This window comes from Sus scrofa, chromosome 12 (genome assembly GCF_000003025.6).
Source record: "Sus scrofa isolate TJ Tabasco breed Duroc chromosome 12, Sscrofa11.1, whole genome shotgun sequence".
Classification (NCBI taxonomy): domain Eukaryota; kingdom Metazoa; phylum Chordata; class Mammalia; order Artiodactyla; family Suidae; genus Sus; species Sus scrofa.
The window spans coordinates 22,703,587-22,720,630 of NC_010454.4; the positions used below are offsets into that span (position 1 = coordinate 22,703,587).

The following is a 17,044-nucleotide window of genomic DNA, read 5'->3' on the forward strand; positions in this document are numbered from 1 at the left end:
CTGGGCCAGGTCCACAGGACAAAAAGCGCTGAGATTTTCAAGGGTGGCTTCTTCAGGGAGCAGCATCAGCAAAGAAGAAGTAGCAGTGGGAGTGGGACTCAGCTGTGTCCATGGACCTCCCCTCCCCTCCCCTCCCCTCGGAGAGATGCCCTCACCCCACGCAGGGAAGGGGTGGGGTCGGGAGAGGAAGGAGGGGGCTCTGAGCCTGCTGAGAGGCGTGAGGCCCGGAGAAGGGGGTCTAGAGCTGGACAGGAACCACCCTGCAGGGAGAGGCAGTGTGGGGTCTCCTGTGGCCTCAGGAGCAGAGCTTGGGGCCCAGGGAAGGGGATGGAGCAGGCCGAGGCTCAGCCTCCCTGCCCAAAGCCCTCGCTCTGAAAGCTACTTTGAGGGAAATCTGTGACCTGCCCCCCACCCCAAGTGCTTGTCCCCAGACTGGACTTTGTACGAAAGGCAAGAGGAGGGCCGAGGGCGTAGGACCTGATCCCAGACCTGGACCTTTCTACTTTAGGAGATTCTTTGGAGAAAGACTCCAGGACCCCAAACCCTGTAGGTCAGCCAGGCGTTAATGCAAGGAGCGTTTATTGAGCAGGACTTGTGGGAAGCCCGAGACTGCTGAGATGGAGTAGCCACCACGGTCCAGTCAGGGCGACATGGGTGAATGGATCCTCCTAACACAGGTGGTAAGTACTGAAGCTGCCTGGGAAGGCTCCCAGGAGGAGGTGTCCAACCCAGAACCACTTGGTAAGAGAATAAGTTTGAAGGATAAAAGGGACCAAGGCCCATCAAGGAGGGAGCTCTTTTCAGAAAAATAGGGCTTCGATTTCCTGTCGTGGCTCGGTGGAAAGGAATCTGACTAGAATCCGTGAGGACACATGTTCAATCCCTGACCTAGCTCAGTGGGTTAAGGAGCCCACCGTTGCTGTGAGCTGTGGTGTAGGTTGCAGATGCGGCTTGGAGCTAGTGTGGCTGTGGCTGTGGTGTAGGCCAGTGGCTACAGCTCTTATGCAACCGCGAGCCTGAGAATCTCCATATGCTGTGGGCACAGCCCTAAAAAGCAAAAAAAAAGAAAAAGAAAAAGAAAAACAGGGTTCAGAAGCCAGAAGTCAAAGGTTACGGGGCAAAGGTCACTCTACTTTTAGCTCAGGGAACAATCCTGGGGGGTTGGCTTTGCAGGGTCTCTTCTGTTGCTCTTTGTCCCAGATTGGGGGGTGGGGGTGGGGGGTGCGGGTGCTGCAGAGGTCTGATCTAGGACTCTCAGATCATGCCCAGCCCGAGGGCATGTGCCCACCTATATACATCTGGGTGGGGCCTAGGCCCAGAGCAGGAGCCCAGGGCTCAGGCAGTGAAGTCCAAGCGAATCCTGGTAGTGAGCTGGAGGTCAGGACAGGAGGTCAGCACGGAGGAGGGGGGCTACACCTCACCCGTCCTCCCCCTCCCCCCTCCCCAGTGGCACCACAAGGCACGCAGCCGCATATCACCCGTGCCAGCCCTCACCTCCCGGCAACGTCGCCGCATTCTCAGCCACGCCATCTGGCGTGCCCGCCGCTCCCCAGAACACTGCGGCGGGCGGGGGGAGGGGGCAGCGGGGCAGGTGCCCACCCCAGAGCGGGGCAGAGGCGGCAGGTCCCCCTCCCCCAACGTCCTTTTGGACCTGAGGTGGGCAGGGGGCCGGGGAGGGGGGTGGGCAGGTGCCCCGGTGCCTCAGGAGGAAGCCTCGAGCGTCTGAACTGGGGGAGAGTCGGCCGTCTGGGCGTCGCCAGCCTGCCCCCTCCCCTTCCTCCTTCCCCGCAGCCCAGCCAGTGCCAGGAGCACAGGCCCGCAGAGGGTCCCCACACTCCTGCGCTGCCCCTCAGCTCAGAGGTGCGGGCGAGACGAGCAGAAGCCCCCGGCCTCACTCTGCTCCTGTCCTCATCCTTCACCTGCCTGCCCCCCTCAGCCCCGGGAGAGACAGTCGGAGGGCGGTGGCCAGGGGATGGACGCCTGGGTTCGACTCCACCTGCTCCCCACGGTGGTTTGGTGGGAAATCAAGTCTCCTTCTCCAGCACACCTGCCCCCCCCCAATCTGATTTGGAGCAAGGTGGTGCTGCTGGGGGTGCTGGTGGCAGCGGGGTCCGGCTAGGTGTCCTCTGGGTGTCAGAATGGGGTGGAGGTTTACAGATTTGTGTGTGTTTTGTTTTTGGGGGGGTTCTGGTGGAGCAGGGGGTGTAAAGAGACCAGTTTCCTAGAACATTCTCCGGTCCTCTAAGCAGGACTGCGTGGACCGCCCAGGAATGACCTGGCCCCGCCCTCGTCTCCCCGCTGCACCCCCGCCCCCCTCTCAGGACCTCGCCTGCACAAAATGGCCGCCACCCCTGCGAGGCGGCCATTTTAGGTGCCCAGACTGTGGCCTCCCCTGGGACCGGGCTAGGTCTCCATGGGAACCTCAGACCCTCAGCTCCCAGCCCTCTGGATGGGGTGGGCTGCAGAAATGGGCGTCTTCCAGGCCTGGCTGAGGTGCCCACCCTTCCCCTTTCCCTCTCAGAGACCCGGAGGGGACCAGGCCCCTCACCAATTCCCTTCCCCCAATGCCAGGGGGAGGAACAGATGGCATCTCTGGGTGTCCTTCTCCTTCCGTCTCCTTCCTTCCATTTCTGGCTCTTTCTGTCCCTCCATCACGGCGTCTCGGCATCTCTGGGTGCACGGAGAGGAGCACGCAGGTCCGTGGATGTTCACGCTTGTTCGTGTGTATGTGGCCACGTGTGCGCGATCCCTCTTTCAAGCCCATGTCTAAGGCGGGCCCATCCCACACCTCCCTCTGTTCCAATTTTCCCCTGTTTTTTATTGTATCTTCTAAAAAAAAAGTTGAAATGTGTCGAGTGAGAAAAACTTGTTCCATTTTTCTGAAGGAAGAAAAGACAGGGGCAGCAAACAGACTGAGGGGGATAAGGTCCCCCATACCCCCAGGTATGTCCCCCCTACTCCCAGGCCTCCTTCTCCCGGGGGCTGAGGTCATTCCTGATAGGAGATGGGGGACAGATGGAGGAATCTCTGCAGGGCTCCCCCATCCTTGGGAGGTCTGCCTCCTGCCTGGAGCAGAAAGCAGAGCTGGTAGGGGCCTGTGAGGCTTAACCCAACCCTGGGTATTTAAAGGAAAGGGCAGGGGGTATCTTTGGACCCCAAGGGAGCATTCCTTCACTTCCTCACCCATTCACTCTCCCATTAGGTCAACAGAAACTCAGCTCCATGCAGACAAAGCCTTCTAAATGGGTGTGTGTGTTGGGGGGGCAGTATGTGCAAGAAATTGATATTGTCAAGCATGTTACAGTTTTATAAAGTGCTTTAATAAAAGCGAGAGATGGGAGTTCCTGTCGCGGCTCAGTGGTTAACGAATCCGACTAGGAACCATGAGGTTGCGGGTTCAGTCCCTGCCCTTGCTCAGTGGGTTAAGGATCCAGTGTTGCCATGAGCTGTGGTGTAGGTCACAGACGCGGCTTGGATCCCGCGTTGCTGTGGCTCTGGCGTAGGCCAGTGGCTACGGCTCTGATTAGACCCCCTAGCCTGGGAACCACCATATGCCCCGGGAGCAGCCCTCAAAAGGCAAAAAGACAAAAAATAAAAATAAAAAACAAAAGAATAAAAGCAAGAGATGGCACTTATTAAAGGTGCACTTTACTGCAGGCCTGTGCCAAGTTCATTACACGCCCATCCCATTTAGTACCAATGACAGCTTTGTGAGGTGGAGCATAATTGTCCCCATTTTACAGATGGAGAGATCAAGACTGAGAGCTGTCATGTAACTTCCTTAAGGCGTTCAGCCGCTCGAAAGCTGGTAAATAGGGCTGGCCCGGAATTGGAGCCCAAAGCATGTGCATGTACTCAAAGCACCATATGACTGGGGGCTCAAGAAGGACCATGTGTCAGGATTGAAGACCCTCACCCTCAATTAAGGGACAGTAAAGCCTTAGAGGCTGTGCTCAAACGTGAAAAGGGCCCCAGCCAGCACGCCTGAGTCTTCGGCCCACCTGGGGCCTGTCCTCTGGCTCTTCTCGCTGCCATGCTGAGCGCCCCAGACCATCTGCTATAAATGGAAGTCTGCCTTCCTAGGACCAGGATGTAGGAGTGGAGGTAAACTTACCACGGACTTCTCATCCATGGGGACCCCTGAGGCAGATGCTTGGATTGTAGAAGGAGCACAGAGCCGGGAGTCAAGCCCCTGGGTTCTAGACCCAGCTCTGCTCTCCACTGGGTGTTTCTGGGTGAATCAGTCCCTCTCTATGGGCCTCCATAGAAGAGAGTTTGAGGTGCCTTTTGGTACCTGGTCAAGTGCCTCTGATGGCCTCACACAGGGCCAGCACCCCCTCCTCCAAGGCCTCCTTAGCCATCCCGTGTGCCTCTGCTTAGCTTGTAATTCATTCTACCAGGCACCAAATCAGCATCTAGCAGCCCAGGACCCCTTCTGGAGGTCCTAGAGGGAGAAATGGGTGCCTGTCCAGACTGACGATGAAACCCCTGTCTTTGCACCACGCAGTGCTTGGCGCGTGGTTGACCTCAAAGTGTGTGGTTAAGGGATAACTGAAGCCTCTGGAAGCTGGAGCGGGGAAGGGACAGGAAATGTGGGTCTGAAACACAAATGCCTGAATAAGGGTGTGGACAAGGGCCTCCCTACACCTGGTTGTGATTACCTGCTTACACGCCTGAATCAGAGTAGGGATGTGTATCTGTTTTCTGCACCACAGAGTTAGGAACGTGTGTGTGCGCGCGCGTGTGCGTGCGCCCCTGTGGGTCTAAAGCTACCTCCCTCAACCTGTGCCATGTGCATCTGTGTCTGGCCCAGTGAGAGGGTTGAAAGGTGAACTGTAAGATAAAACAGCAGTTTCCTACCTTCCTTATCCAGACACCTGTCTGACCTACCTCCCTTTGGCTATTCTCAAGACTGCTGGATTTGGCTTCAGTACTTTCTGTATTTTTTGCAGGGGGAGGGGAATGTTTGAGAATCCTCTAGGAACTTTAGGCAATGCCCAGCCCTGCCCCCTCCTCCCTCAAATAAGCGAGTCCAAGGCCAAGAGAGAAAACAACAGGGGCGGGGGCACTGGTGGCTTACCTAGCAGGGGGAGGGGATGCTGGGCAGGGAAGGTGGGGGGAGAGGAGGGAGAGGTTTCTGGAGTAGGGATCGAGGCTTCGCCCTCTCCCCCACCCCCAGACAGTGGGTGTATAGGCTCATCCTGGGGGTTCCTTTCCATCCCCATCCCAACATTCATACGCCCCCCCCAACAGCCAAGGAGATCGCTCCTGTCGGCTGACTCCACAGACACACACACATGTCCCCACAGACACGCACACGCCCATGCAGAGGCACAGACATCCAGGCAAGTCTTTCCTTTTCTCTGTCTTTCCCTTGGTTTGAATTTCGTTCAGCCACATATGTTGTGTGTGCGTGAGGGTGGGTGGGGGAGGGGCAGACAGGGATGAGGGATGGCACGGTGCCAACATCTACCTATGGGGCTGAGGCCAGGGACACCCCCAACGCCCACCCTGGGAGGGGGCCTCAGCTGTCCCTTTGTGACCGAGGGAACCCTCCTGGGGGGGAGGCAAACCTAGAGGTCCTTTCTCCAGACCCCAGGGTCTGGTCCCTGACCCACCTTTGGGGACCTGCAAAGGAGGAGATGGGCAGAGCTGGACCCCAGAGGGAGCACAGAATTGGGGACACCGCAAACCCCCAGTTTCCAGCCTCGCTACCCCATTGTTCCCATGTGGGGAACTCTATATCCAAGGGGGGCAACTCCTCCTACCTCCCTCTCAATCCCTGCTTTCCCTGCGTTGGGCGGGGAGGGCGGCAGAGATATTTATTTATTTCCTTTATTTATTTAATTTTTTTTTTTTTTTTTTTTTTTGGAGTAGAGAGTGACAGATGGCGGCGGGTCCCGGGGGAGCCGGCTCTCCCCCAATGCAGACGCATGCCAATCACCGTCTCTCATGTGATAGCTGCTGCCCGTGACGTGCCAAGCCCATATGGCCTGGCATAGAGGCTGGTACCCCGCCTGGTAGAGATGCCACACTCGCTCCGCGGTTCGCATGGCGCTCTGAAGACGCCGGCGCCTGCCGCCTTGAGGAGCCGCTGCCCCCGCTCCCTGAAGATGGGGGAACAATGAAATAAGCGAGAAGATTCCTCTTCTCCCCCCTCTCTCTCTTGCCCCCCTCCCCCCCCTCCCCTCCCCTCTCCCCTTGACTCCTCTCCGAGGTAAGTTGTCCGAAAGGGAGCTTGATCTGACCCCCCGGTTGGGGGGTGGGGGGGCGGCTTCTTCTGCCGACAGTAGGTTTCCCAAAGCCGCCCTTCCGGGGACATTGCCCCCTCATGGGGTGGGCACCGGAGGCGCCCCGGGTTCCCTCTCCCCTAGGGGCAGCAGCTCTGGGGGCTGCGGAGGGAGGTGTCTCTGCCTGCGATGGGCTTGGGGAGGAGGAGGAAGCAGGGTTATGAGGGGGCGTGAAGGGGCTGAGATGGGAAACCCCCCCCCATGGCTGTCCCGGAGGAACCTTCGACCTTTCCCCACCACCGAAAAAAAGAGAGAGAGAGAAGCAAACAAACAAATTTGGGTTTTTTTCCATCGATCCTGAAATACAACGAGATTTGAAGAGCCGTGTAGGAGGGAGGCAGTTTAAAGGGGGGAAGGGGGTCCCTGACCGCAGGGGAGACGGACGGGGCTCGCTTCTCTCAGTCTCCACCCCACGCCGGGATTTCTCAGTCCTCGCCGCCCCGAGCCGGCTCCGGGAGCTGGGGACGCCCGGCTGGAGGAGACGATCCTCCCGCCTCTGGAATTGGGGCTGCGGGGGTGGGGGCCGAGCCGAGGGCGGCGCGCGGCCAAGTTGCAAATTGGATTAGGGAGCGTGGGGGTGAGAGCCACGGGAGGGTGGGGGAGCCGGGCGGAGGGGCCCGGGCAGCCGGAGCTGCCGAGCGGGGCAGCTGTCCCCACCGGCGGCTGCCCAGCCTTCCTCCACCGCCGGAAGAGAAGGGGCTTTCTGGGCGATCGCGCCGCCTTCCCCCCCACCCCACCCCCAGCGAAGAGATCTGTCCCCCAAAGCCCCTGCTCCTTCCCTGTCCAGACCCGGAGAGGACTCGGCGCGGGGAGCGGCCCCTCGTTCAGGCGAGGGGTGGAGCCGGGGCCCAGCGCCGGGGAAAGGGCCTGGGCCGAGATCCCGGGCGGGTGGCTGGGGCTGGGGTGGGCTGGGCTGGGCTGGCTTGGGGTGGGGCCGGCGGAGGAGGTGGGCATCCAGGGCCCCCAGGCAGGAACCCGCACCTGACTCGGGGCTGGAGGCGGGTTGGTGGGGGAGGGCATGACCCCAGCGCGCCCCTCACTCTGTGCTCTCTGTCTCCCCTTCCCGCCCGCCGGGCGCCCTCAGGCACCATGCTGACCCGCCTGTTCAGCGAGCCTGGTCTCCTCTCGGACGTGCCCAAGTTCGCCAGCTGGGGCGACGGCGACGACGACGAGCCGAGGAGCGACAAGGGTGACGCGCCGCCGCCACCTCCGCCTCCGCCGGGGCCCGGGGCTCCGGGGCCCGCCCGGGCGGCCAAGCCCGTCCCTCTCCGTGCAGACGAGGTGCCGGAGGCCGCGCTGGCCGAGGTCAAGGAGGAAGGCGAGCTGGGGGGCGAGGAGGAGGAGGAAGAGGAGGAAGAGGAAGGGCTGGACGAGGCAGAGGGCGAGCGACCCAAGAAGCGCGGCCCCAAGAAGCGGAAGATGACCAAGGCGCGCCTGGAGCGCTCCAAGCTGCGGCGGCAGAAGGCGAATGCGCGCGAGCGCAACCGCATGCACGACCTGAACGCGGCGCTGGACAACCTGCGGAAGGTGGTGCCCTGCTACTCCAAGACTCAGAAGCTGTCCAAGATCGAGACGCTGCGCCTCGCCAAGAACTACATCTGGGCGCTCTCGGAGATCCTGCGCTCGGGCAAGCGGCCCGACCTGGTGTCCTACGTGCAGACGCTGTGCAAGGGCCTGTCACAGCCCACCACCAACCTGGTGGCTGGCTGCCTGCAGCTCAACTCGCGCAACTTCCTCACGGAGCAGGGCGCCGACGGCACGGGCCGCTTCCACGGCTCGGGCGGCCCGTTCGCCATGCACCCCTACCCGTACCCGTGCTCGCGCCTGGCGGGCGCACAGTGCCAGGCGGCGGGCGGCCTGGGCGGCGGTGCGGCGCACGCCCTGCGGACCCACGGCTACTGCGCCGCCTACGAGACGCTGTACGCGGCGGCGGGCGGCGGCGGCGCGAGCCCGGACTACAACAGCTCCGAGTATGAGGGCCCGCTCAGCCCCCCGCTCTGTCTCAATGGCAACTTCTCGCTCAAGCAGGACTCGTCGCCCGACCACGAGAAGAGCTACCATTACTCTATGCACTACTCGGCGCTGCCCGGCTCGCGGCCCACGGGCCACGGGCTGGTCTTTGGCTCGTCTGCTGTGCGCGGGGGCGTCCACTCGGAGAATCTCTTGTCTTACGATATGCACCTTCACCACGACCGGGGCCCCATGTACGAGGAGCTCAATGCATTTTTCCATAACTGAGACCTCGCGCCCGCCCCTTTCTTTTTCTTTTGCCTTTGCCCGCACCCCTGCCCCCAGCCCTGTCCCCAGCGCAGGGGCACCCCCAACTACCCCGGCGTGGGGCGCGGGAGCGGGCCGCGTGTCCTGCCGTTCTCCTGGGCAGCACGGTCCTCTTACCTGTGGGTGGCCCGTCCCAGGGGCCTCGCTTCCCCCAGGGGACTTGCCTTCTCTCTCCCCAAGGGGTTCCCTCCTCCTCTTTCCCAGGGAGTACTTCTACAGGGACCCCTCTTCGGGCACTCCCTGGAGATCAAACGCCCCCCCCCAATTCCTAATCCTTGCTCTTAGGTTTCCTCCTCCCCTTTCCCCCTGCAGGCCCAAAGGCGTTGGTAAGGGGGCAGCTGAGCGGTGGGATACTGTTTTCCTGTTATTATTATTATTATTATTATTATTATTATTATTATTATTATTGAAACAGACACCAAGCTGCCAAGGCAGAAAGGAGCCGGGCGCCCCTTCTTTCTTGAAGAGGGCAGAAGTCAAGGCGCCGGAGCCAGGACCTGGAAGCCCTAGTCCCCAGCCCCTAGTCTCAGCGTTTTGTGATTTTAATTTTGGCGGGAGGGAATGTGGATGGAGAGGAAAGAGAGAGGCCAAGACAATTTGTAACTAGACTCCATTTTTCCCTTTTCCCTTTTTTAAACAAACAAACAAACATACAAAAAAAAAAAAAAAAAAAGGCTAAGAGGCGACGGAGGCCGAACGCAGAGTCCGGATCGGAGAGAAAACGCAGTAAGAACTTTTAGAAGCAATAAAAGGCAAAAAATTACTACTACCAATAATAAAAAGACACAAATATCTATGCAAGGAGGTTCTGACTGAGCCTAGCGGCCCGGCCCGGCCCCGGGGTGCCCCCTCCCGGCCCGCGGGCCGCGCCGCCCAAGCGCGGATCTGTGCACTTTGGTGAAGTGGGGGCCGGCGCTGCCCCCTCCCCTCCCCAGGTTCTTACAATCAGTGACTCGGAGATTTGGGGCCCCAGTGCCACTGCCCTCCCCCGCCCCGTCCCTGTTGTGCGTCATGCTGTTTTTTAAAAACCTGTTTCCAAATTTGTATGGAATGGCAAATTGTTGGGGGGGTCGGTTTGGGGAGGGAGGGTTTGCATGAAAGACACACACGCACACCACACCGCACGCACACGCAGGCCCGGCGCCGGCATCCGGGGACAGAGGGAGAAGAGCTCACCGGCCCCCATTTCCCGCAGGCACCTCTATCCCTTCCCAGGAGGAGGGTGGAGACCGAGACCTGGAAGCAGCCCCGCCTCTCTGCCCGATGGTGCCTCGGTGGGCGCCGGGCACCCGGCGATTTCCGGTGGCTGGAGAGGGGGTTCTTGTCCAGGCGTCTTCTTGGCTCTTGGCTCTGGCTAGCAGGTGGGCAGGGAGAGGGCTGAGGGCTCCTTCGAGGTTTCCAAAAAAAGGGGCAAAAGGAGAACCTCTTCCCACCGGAGGCAGGAGATCAGGCATCCAAACACTCGATGCAAAAATGCAAACCCACAGGCGACACACCCACACACTCACCCACACACTCACACGCAATTTTACCTTCCTCTTGTAGCGAAGATGAAACTCCCGTCGGACACCCGAAGTGCATTGCGTGTTTCTGTTCAGTTTAATGACGATTAATAAATATTTATGTAAATGAGATGCAAAGCCGGACCCGCTTTCTCACGGTGGCCTCATTTCATTCCGGGCATTGAGCTGGGGCTCCGGGTGATGGAGAAACAGTCAGGTGACTGTGCGGTGGTCAGAGAGAGGGACCCTGGACATTCCTGGGTGGGATCCCCACACTATAAACCCCCTCACACCTACCCACCGGGCACCGACCAGCTCCACTCACTGCCCCTCCCAGACCTTACTTACACAGACTCACACACGCCCCCAGCATAGAGCTTTGCACGAGTCTCATTATACTCCTTCGGTTCCCAAACATGCACACACACCTCCTTTGAAAACAAAATTATCTTTTCATCACTGAAAAATGACCGAGTTGGGAGCGGTCAGTCATTTTACAACCCTCTGCCCACTGTTGCAAAAAACGAGTGTGTAGAGATGAAGAGACAGACAACCCTTTGAGCCAGACAGGGATGTTTTTAAATTTAAAAAAACGATCAGGTTATGAGGATGAAATAATCATGGAAGAAGTCTTTTCAGTCTTCAATTTGCGTTTCAGGGGACTCAAGGGAATCAGCCATTTTTAACCTTAGGAATGTTGAAATTTGCAGGGGTGTTGATGAGGTTGGAGGAACCCCCCCGCCCCCCGAGTCCTATGAGGAGGCCTGAGTCTAGGAGGCCACCAGGTAGATGGAATGGAGCTTGACCTACTCCACAAGCTGCCCCAGCAAGGCAGCAGGAAACCCTCTGGTCCACACAGGAACAACCCCTTTCCTGCCAGTGCAGTTCCCTGTAGAACTAGGTGGGAGGAGGAAGGGCACTGCGGAGGAGCCTGTCCTACTGCCCAAGCTGCTTCCCCCTCAGAGTTCTCTTTCTCTGAGCCTCAGGGGCAGAGGCAGCTCTGAACAGACTTCCCTGAAACATTCCCTCTGGAATATCTGGAGAGGGTTTAAGTCTCCAACCACCGCCCCCGTTCCAAAGCTTGAACACACTTAGGAGAACCAGGATCAGACTGTTTCTGACGCTGCTGACTGAAATTATTTTTTTCAAAAACACTTCTGCTCATTTTAGGTCTGAAACGGGCATTGTAGTGTTGAGTCTGGGGCTTGAGGTCAGGCATGCTGAGGCTTTTAAAGGGAGGATCCAAGACCCCAAGCTGAGAACGCCCTGAAAAAAGGGGGAAAGGGAAAGAGAGTTGAAGAGGGACTTCCTGGGTGTGAAAGGGTGGATCTGATTATAGTCTCTGACCTTGAGCTCCGAGGCTCCCCTAAATGACCAACCCACGTCTTTGCCCTCCTTCCTCCAACCCAGGATAGCGGAAGGCGGAGCAGAGACCGGGAGGGGAGCTGTCCGCTCCCTGGTGCTGACTCTTGTCCAGCCTCACGCTTTCCCGCCCCAGAGGGAGGCCCGAGCTTGCCTGGCCCCGGGGAGCTCCGGGCGGCTTGAGGCCCTTCCCGGCTGGCCTGCCGGGATTCTGGGCAGAATTTTTCCCCAGTTTGAGGAGAATTTCACTGGAGTCCTTTCAAAATGTCACCACCTTCTCTGTAATTCTCATAGGATCAATTCTCTAGTGTGAGATTAAGAACCGGGCCTTTTGCTCTGAGGATTCACCCCTGTCGGTGATCAAAGGGGGTCTCTCAGATCTCCAAATCACCCCTGCTCTTGGAAGAAAGAAGCTGACCCACCTTCACTATCCCTCACTTCCTGCATAGACTATGGAGTAAGATGCACACCTCGGATCCAAATCTGAAGGAGTCTGGTCTGAGCCTGGCATGGGGCAGTCCTGGCAGGGGCAACTAGAGAGAAAAGGAACTCCGTACACATCCCGAGGCCCGAGTCTTATCCTGCCCAAAGAGCAAGGTTAATTGGGATTCTCCCACACTCAGCTGGTTTCCTAGAACCCGCTCTGAAGTCCCTGAATGGGCCGCATCCAAGTGGCTTGGGGCGGGAAGCAAAAGACCCCTCTGTGTGGTTCCCCTGGCCAGACCCCAGACTTCTGCGCTTTGCTCTTGGGGCTACCCCAAGCGGCTCATGCCTGTTTTGAAAGCCAGATTCCAGCGCCTTTCCAAGGATGTTGACAACTCTTCGGCCGCTGCATCTGTGGTCACCTCGACAGGTGGAGTGGCCGGGCCCCTTTTGGGGGCGGGGATCTCTAGCGCCTCTGCTTCTGATGAACCTGGCGTCCACAAAAGCCTCCCTTTTCCCAATTCCTGACCCTTCCCCCACACTCTCGGCACTCTGACAGCGCTGTATCCTCCCATCGCCCTCCTCCCCAACACTCAACTTCCCTGGCGAGATGGCGAAATGAGCAGGAGAAGAAGATGCGCGCGGACACACGGCCCCAAACTCCCCCTCGCAGGTCTTTTTCTCTCGCTTTCTCTCCCGCTTGCGCGCACACACACACGGAGAAGCTCCAGGAAGAGAAAGGGGGGGTGGTGGCAAAAAGGGGCCAGAGCGGTGGGAGGGAGAGGGTGAGGGGAGAAGTCGCGGAGAGGACGCCCTCCTTGCCCTGGCCTGAGCGGCGGGATCTCCAAACAGAACCCGCCGGCTCAGCTCAACCCCTGGGCTGCCAACCCCAAGGCTGGAGCCGAGATCAGTCAAGGCGGCGTCTTCCCGCCTTGATTTTCCCATCCCCACTCAAAGGCCAGCGCTTGGAAGTGACCGGGAAATAGAGGTGTCTCTGAGTCCAAGCCATTTGTAGATCCAGGGAAAGAGAGGGAAGGCCCTTTGGCTTCTCTTCTCTCCATTTAACCCTATTCCAACCAGGATCTGGACGGTTAGCCCCTGAGCCCCAGCGAACCCCCCAGGGAACCCTCAGCTCTGATTTCATCACCCAGAGGGACAGTGCAATAAACCAGTGAGTACAGTCCAGGGAACTGAGCCCCACCGGAGTCAGCCACGGAGAAGCCCTTTCACTCCCTAGACTCTGTGGGTTTGTGGTTACGGCTCTCTTTTGCCCTTTTATGGGAAAATCCACCAGCCAGAGGAGGCAGGGATTTCCCGCAGGGGGTCAGATATTTTGTCCTCTCTTGGGCGACCTTTGCTTCCTCCTCTTCTTCAGAATCTTAACCCCAAATTGCCTGCTAACCAGAATCTGTTCCTTTGAGAGAACACTGACACGGAGAGATAGTTCTAGATTCCACAGTTTCATTCTCAAGGAAGGAGAGAAGAAGAGACAGTGCAGACCAGGTCTGACCAGCCAGGGGCCCCCATGTGACACCGGGGTCAGCCCAGGATTCCACCTGACCTGCCCCTATGTGCTCAAAGGAGAAAGGTTTTTGTTTTTGTTTTTGAGAGATGTGGGAGGGGGCAGATGGGCCTTGGCTGTCACAACAGGCTATCCAGCTCACAGTCCAAGACACTGTCACTTTTCTTTCTTTAGGGCTGGGTGCCCAGGCACTGGGCACAGGCCCAGAGGAGAGGTCTTCACCTGGGCTGTGAGAAATTCTGAAACTCTACTCCTTTTCCAAATCCTGAAGCAGCTTCTGCTTTTCCATTCTGCATCTTTTAAAATTCAGGACAAAGTTTTCCTGGTTGAGAAGTGGTAAGAAAGGGCACAGACACCTTGGGAAGGCTGTTTTACTTTCTGAAATTTTCTCTGCTCTTAAAGCACCAGGAGCATCCCAGCTGCCTGGGAGTGCCAGCATGAGAAGGCCCAGATTTGGCACAGGGGCAATGGGTTTCTGGGGACAGATACCGCTGGGATGGGGGCCTCAGCCCCCTGGTGCAGGGAGGAGAAGCAGGGGTGCTCAGAAGGGTGAGGACCAGGGAATCCCTAGAAGCTGCTGTGCCAAGGGAGCAGGTGGGGGGGGTACTGTGTTGGGTGGAGATGATGCCCAGATGTTCTCCGGGGTGTGGCTCTGGTGTCGCCTACTCACCTGCCTCCAGCACAGGAGCCCAGAGGGGTCACCCAGGGCTGTGACTGAGGCTCCAGGGTTCCATAGAGTGTGGGCTGGTGTTCTGTTATTCATACCTTTCTCTGGGCTTCTCTCCACCTCTGTTTGCATCTCATTCCTCTTTTTGGAATTAATTGAATTAGGAACAGGTCTTTCCCGGAGCACTTCCACTTCCCGCCCGGAGGCTGCGCTAGCCAGGAGGCCAAGGCTGCGGTGAGGTCGGGTCCCACCAGGGCTGAGGAAGCCCCCACCCCGCTTTGGGGACCTGCATGCCAGTTCCTACCCTTAGCCAAGTCTTCACCAAGGGCACAGCTGGGCGGGGTCTGGGCAGTCCGCCCGGCTTGGGACATCTGTTCTCGCCAGAGTCGCATTAAAGGCAAGGCGGTGTGGGGGGGTGCTCAGAACCAACCCCCCCCCCATTCTGAGCTGATGCCTGCTTTCATGACTGACTGCAGGCTGAGACCGCAGGGGACACTGGACTCGCAGTTTTTCTTTCCTCTTGGGGAAAAGCGAGAGAATCAGTGCGGGGCACGTGGGGCTTTCTCTCTTGCCTTCATCTCTGCAGCCCCCTTCCACTCTCTCCTCAGAGGCCACAGCCGGCCTGACTCCTGGAGGGCAACAGGGTACTCCTGCCCCGCGGGAGCTGCCCAGGAGTCCCTGGAGGCACAGGAGCGCAGGGTACTGCAGAGGCTGTGGGCCGGCTGAATGCAGAACTGATCCCGCTTGCAGCGAACTAGCGTCTAGCATCGGCTGGGCTCTGAGGCAGAGGCCGGGGCGCTGTGCACGGGGTGGGTTAAAAACAACTCAATTAAAACATTGAAAACATTTGGGTTTATATTGGGGGGAGGGCGGCGCTTAAAAAAAATCTGAGAAGAACCACACAGCCTCTAAGCAAAACCAAAACAAAATCCTTAACTACTGATCATTTTGCAAAAAAAGACAGAAAAATTCCTCAGACACTTCTCCCTTGATGCCTCCACGAAAAAAGCTCCCAGCTGGCCAAGCCCGGTGCCTGGACACCCCTTCACCACCCCAGTGCCCTGGCGCCAAGCCCAGGTCGCCCCCTGCCCACCCTTCGCTCGCGTGTTGGTGCCAGTCTGTGCCACTCAGCCGGTGCCCGGTGCCCGGTGCCAGGCGCGGGGGGAAAGCGGGGAGGAGCCGAGGCTCCAGCTTAAATTCCATGGCATCTGTTCATTATTATACAGTGAGGATTTTTATATGGACAGCTAAATTAAAGACAGATTTTTGCCAGAATTGCAGATCCCATAAAAATGATGACACAGGATGGGGGCTTTTTCTTTAAAAAAGAAAAAAAAAAAGAAAGATTAAAAAACACATCCCAACAATCCACAACCCAAACCCTTGTGCCCTCTTCTTCGACATTATCGAGTTTCTTTGCTCCCTTTGCCTGCCTCCTCTCCTTCCACCAGCACGGACTGCCCAGGGAGAACCAAACCCCATCGGCTCTTCATGCCCACCCTGCTCACAGATGCCCAGTAACCAACCGGCTGACTCCCATAGCCACGTGGGGTGGGCAGAGGTGGGATAGCCAGGGCACGTGTGGAGGGTCAGGATGGGAACTGGAGCTGGGAGAGAGTTGCCAGAAAGGGGTAGGAGTCAGGGGGCTTGACCTTTCCACATTGTTCATTCGAAAGGCTGCGTTTTTGGCAGGTTGCCAAGGCTGGGGACAGCCGGAGAGTATCAGGCAGGTGGAACCCTCCATTCTGGGGGCAGCAGACAATGCCCAGGTCTCCCTCTCTAAGGGAGAGGATGATCCGAATATGGGGCTCTAGGCACAATTTGCCCAGGAGCTGGAGTTCTGGAATTTGAAATTCCAGAGATTCTAGAAGGCACCTGGGTGCTAAATATTCTAGGGCTTGCAGGGATCCAGGAATTCTGGGTCCTGTGTCAGGAAGCAGATCTTCCAGACTCCGGTGGCTCTGGTGGCAGAGGCTCTAGTTGCAAACGATTTGAAGTTTGGGGATGACGTTCTGGGGCCCTGGGGCAGACTGGAAAAGTCTGGGCAGACAACCAGGGGAAGACGGAAGGAATGAGGGCCCCTCGCAGGGGTCCAGTCACATCCCCCCAAATGAGTGGGAGCCTGTCTTATTTTTTCTTTCATTCAATTTTTTTTTCAGGGAAGAAAAAAAAAAAAAAAACACATATCTGTGGCGTTCTGTGTCCTTCAGACAATTGCACTGTCTGTGTCTGTGTCTGTCTGTGTGGCTGTCTGCTCATCTCCCTCAGATTTGGAGCTGACAGAATTCATATCAGAGGGCTGAGCGCAGGGACATCTGTGTGCGGAATGACTGTGCCTACTCGAACCTGCCAATCGCTCCTGGCACGAGCTGGGTAACAAATGCCTGTTACCTCGGAATGCTGGCGGGTGGGGGTGGGGTGGGGTGGGGGAGGGCGCCTGGCACCACCAGGCTGCCAAGCCCTGCCAAAGCCCCCTCCTGCCCTCAGCGGGTCCCGCCTCCTTCCCCGAGTTGGGGGTCCACGAAATTGGATTGTTCATTAATTAGCAGCGATTAGAAAATTGGGGTGTCTCAGCCTCGGCCGACCGGTCTCCTTGGCCTCCTAAGCTCGCGCCCCGCTCCCCTCTGGTCCTCCCTCCGCGCTCTCCAGATTAACTCCGGGGTTTCTACCCAGGGCAGGCAGGCGGCCAGTTTGGGGGGGGGTGGCTCACGGAATGCAAGGAAAAGGGGGTCTCTGGAGGGAAGAATTCCGCCGAAGTTGCCAGGAGGAGTTTCGGTCGCGAAGTGTGAGGTTCTGGGTGCAGGGTGTGCATAGACGCGGCTGGGCGGTGGGGTGGGGCAGAGAGACGGGAGCTCGCGGACCGAGACAGAGGCGAGAGCGAGGGGGCTGAGGAGATGCTGCAGAAGGGAAGGCGCGAGAGAAGGCAGGCGGCCCGGCAGCGGCGACTCGGTCCCCTCCGCGCCGGGAGCCTCCGAGGCTCAGCCCCAAGCCGCCGCCGCCA

The 17,044-nt window shown here is 58.4% G+C and overlaps 1 protein-coding gene across 1 annotated transcript; it reads left to right on the forward strand.

Moving 5' to 3' along the window:
* On the forward strand, positions 5,887-10,199 carry NEUROD2 (neuronal differentiation 2). The gene is made up of 2 exons (XM_005653929.3): positions 5,887-6,217; positions 7,375-10,199. Exon 2 carries the CDS (start codon positions 7,380-7,382, stop codon positions 8,526-8,528), a length of 1,149 nt encoding a protein of 382 aa, XP_005653986.2. The 5' UTR covers positions 5,887-6,217; positions 7,375-7,379; the 3' UTR covers positions 8,529-10,199.

Bases quoted from the DNA above. Each gene is read 5' to 3' on its own strand.
- NEUROD2 (XM_005653929.3), top strand. From the start codon at position 7,380: ATGCTGACCCGCCTGTTCAGCGAGCCTGGTCTCCTCTCGGACGTGCCC.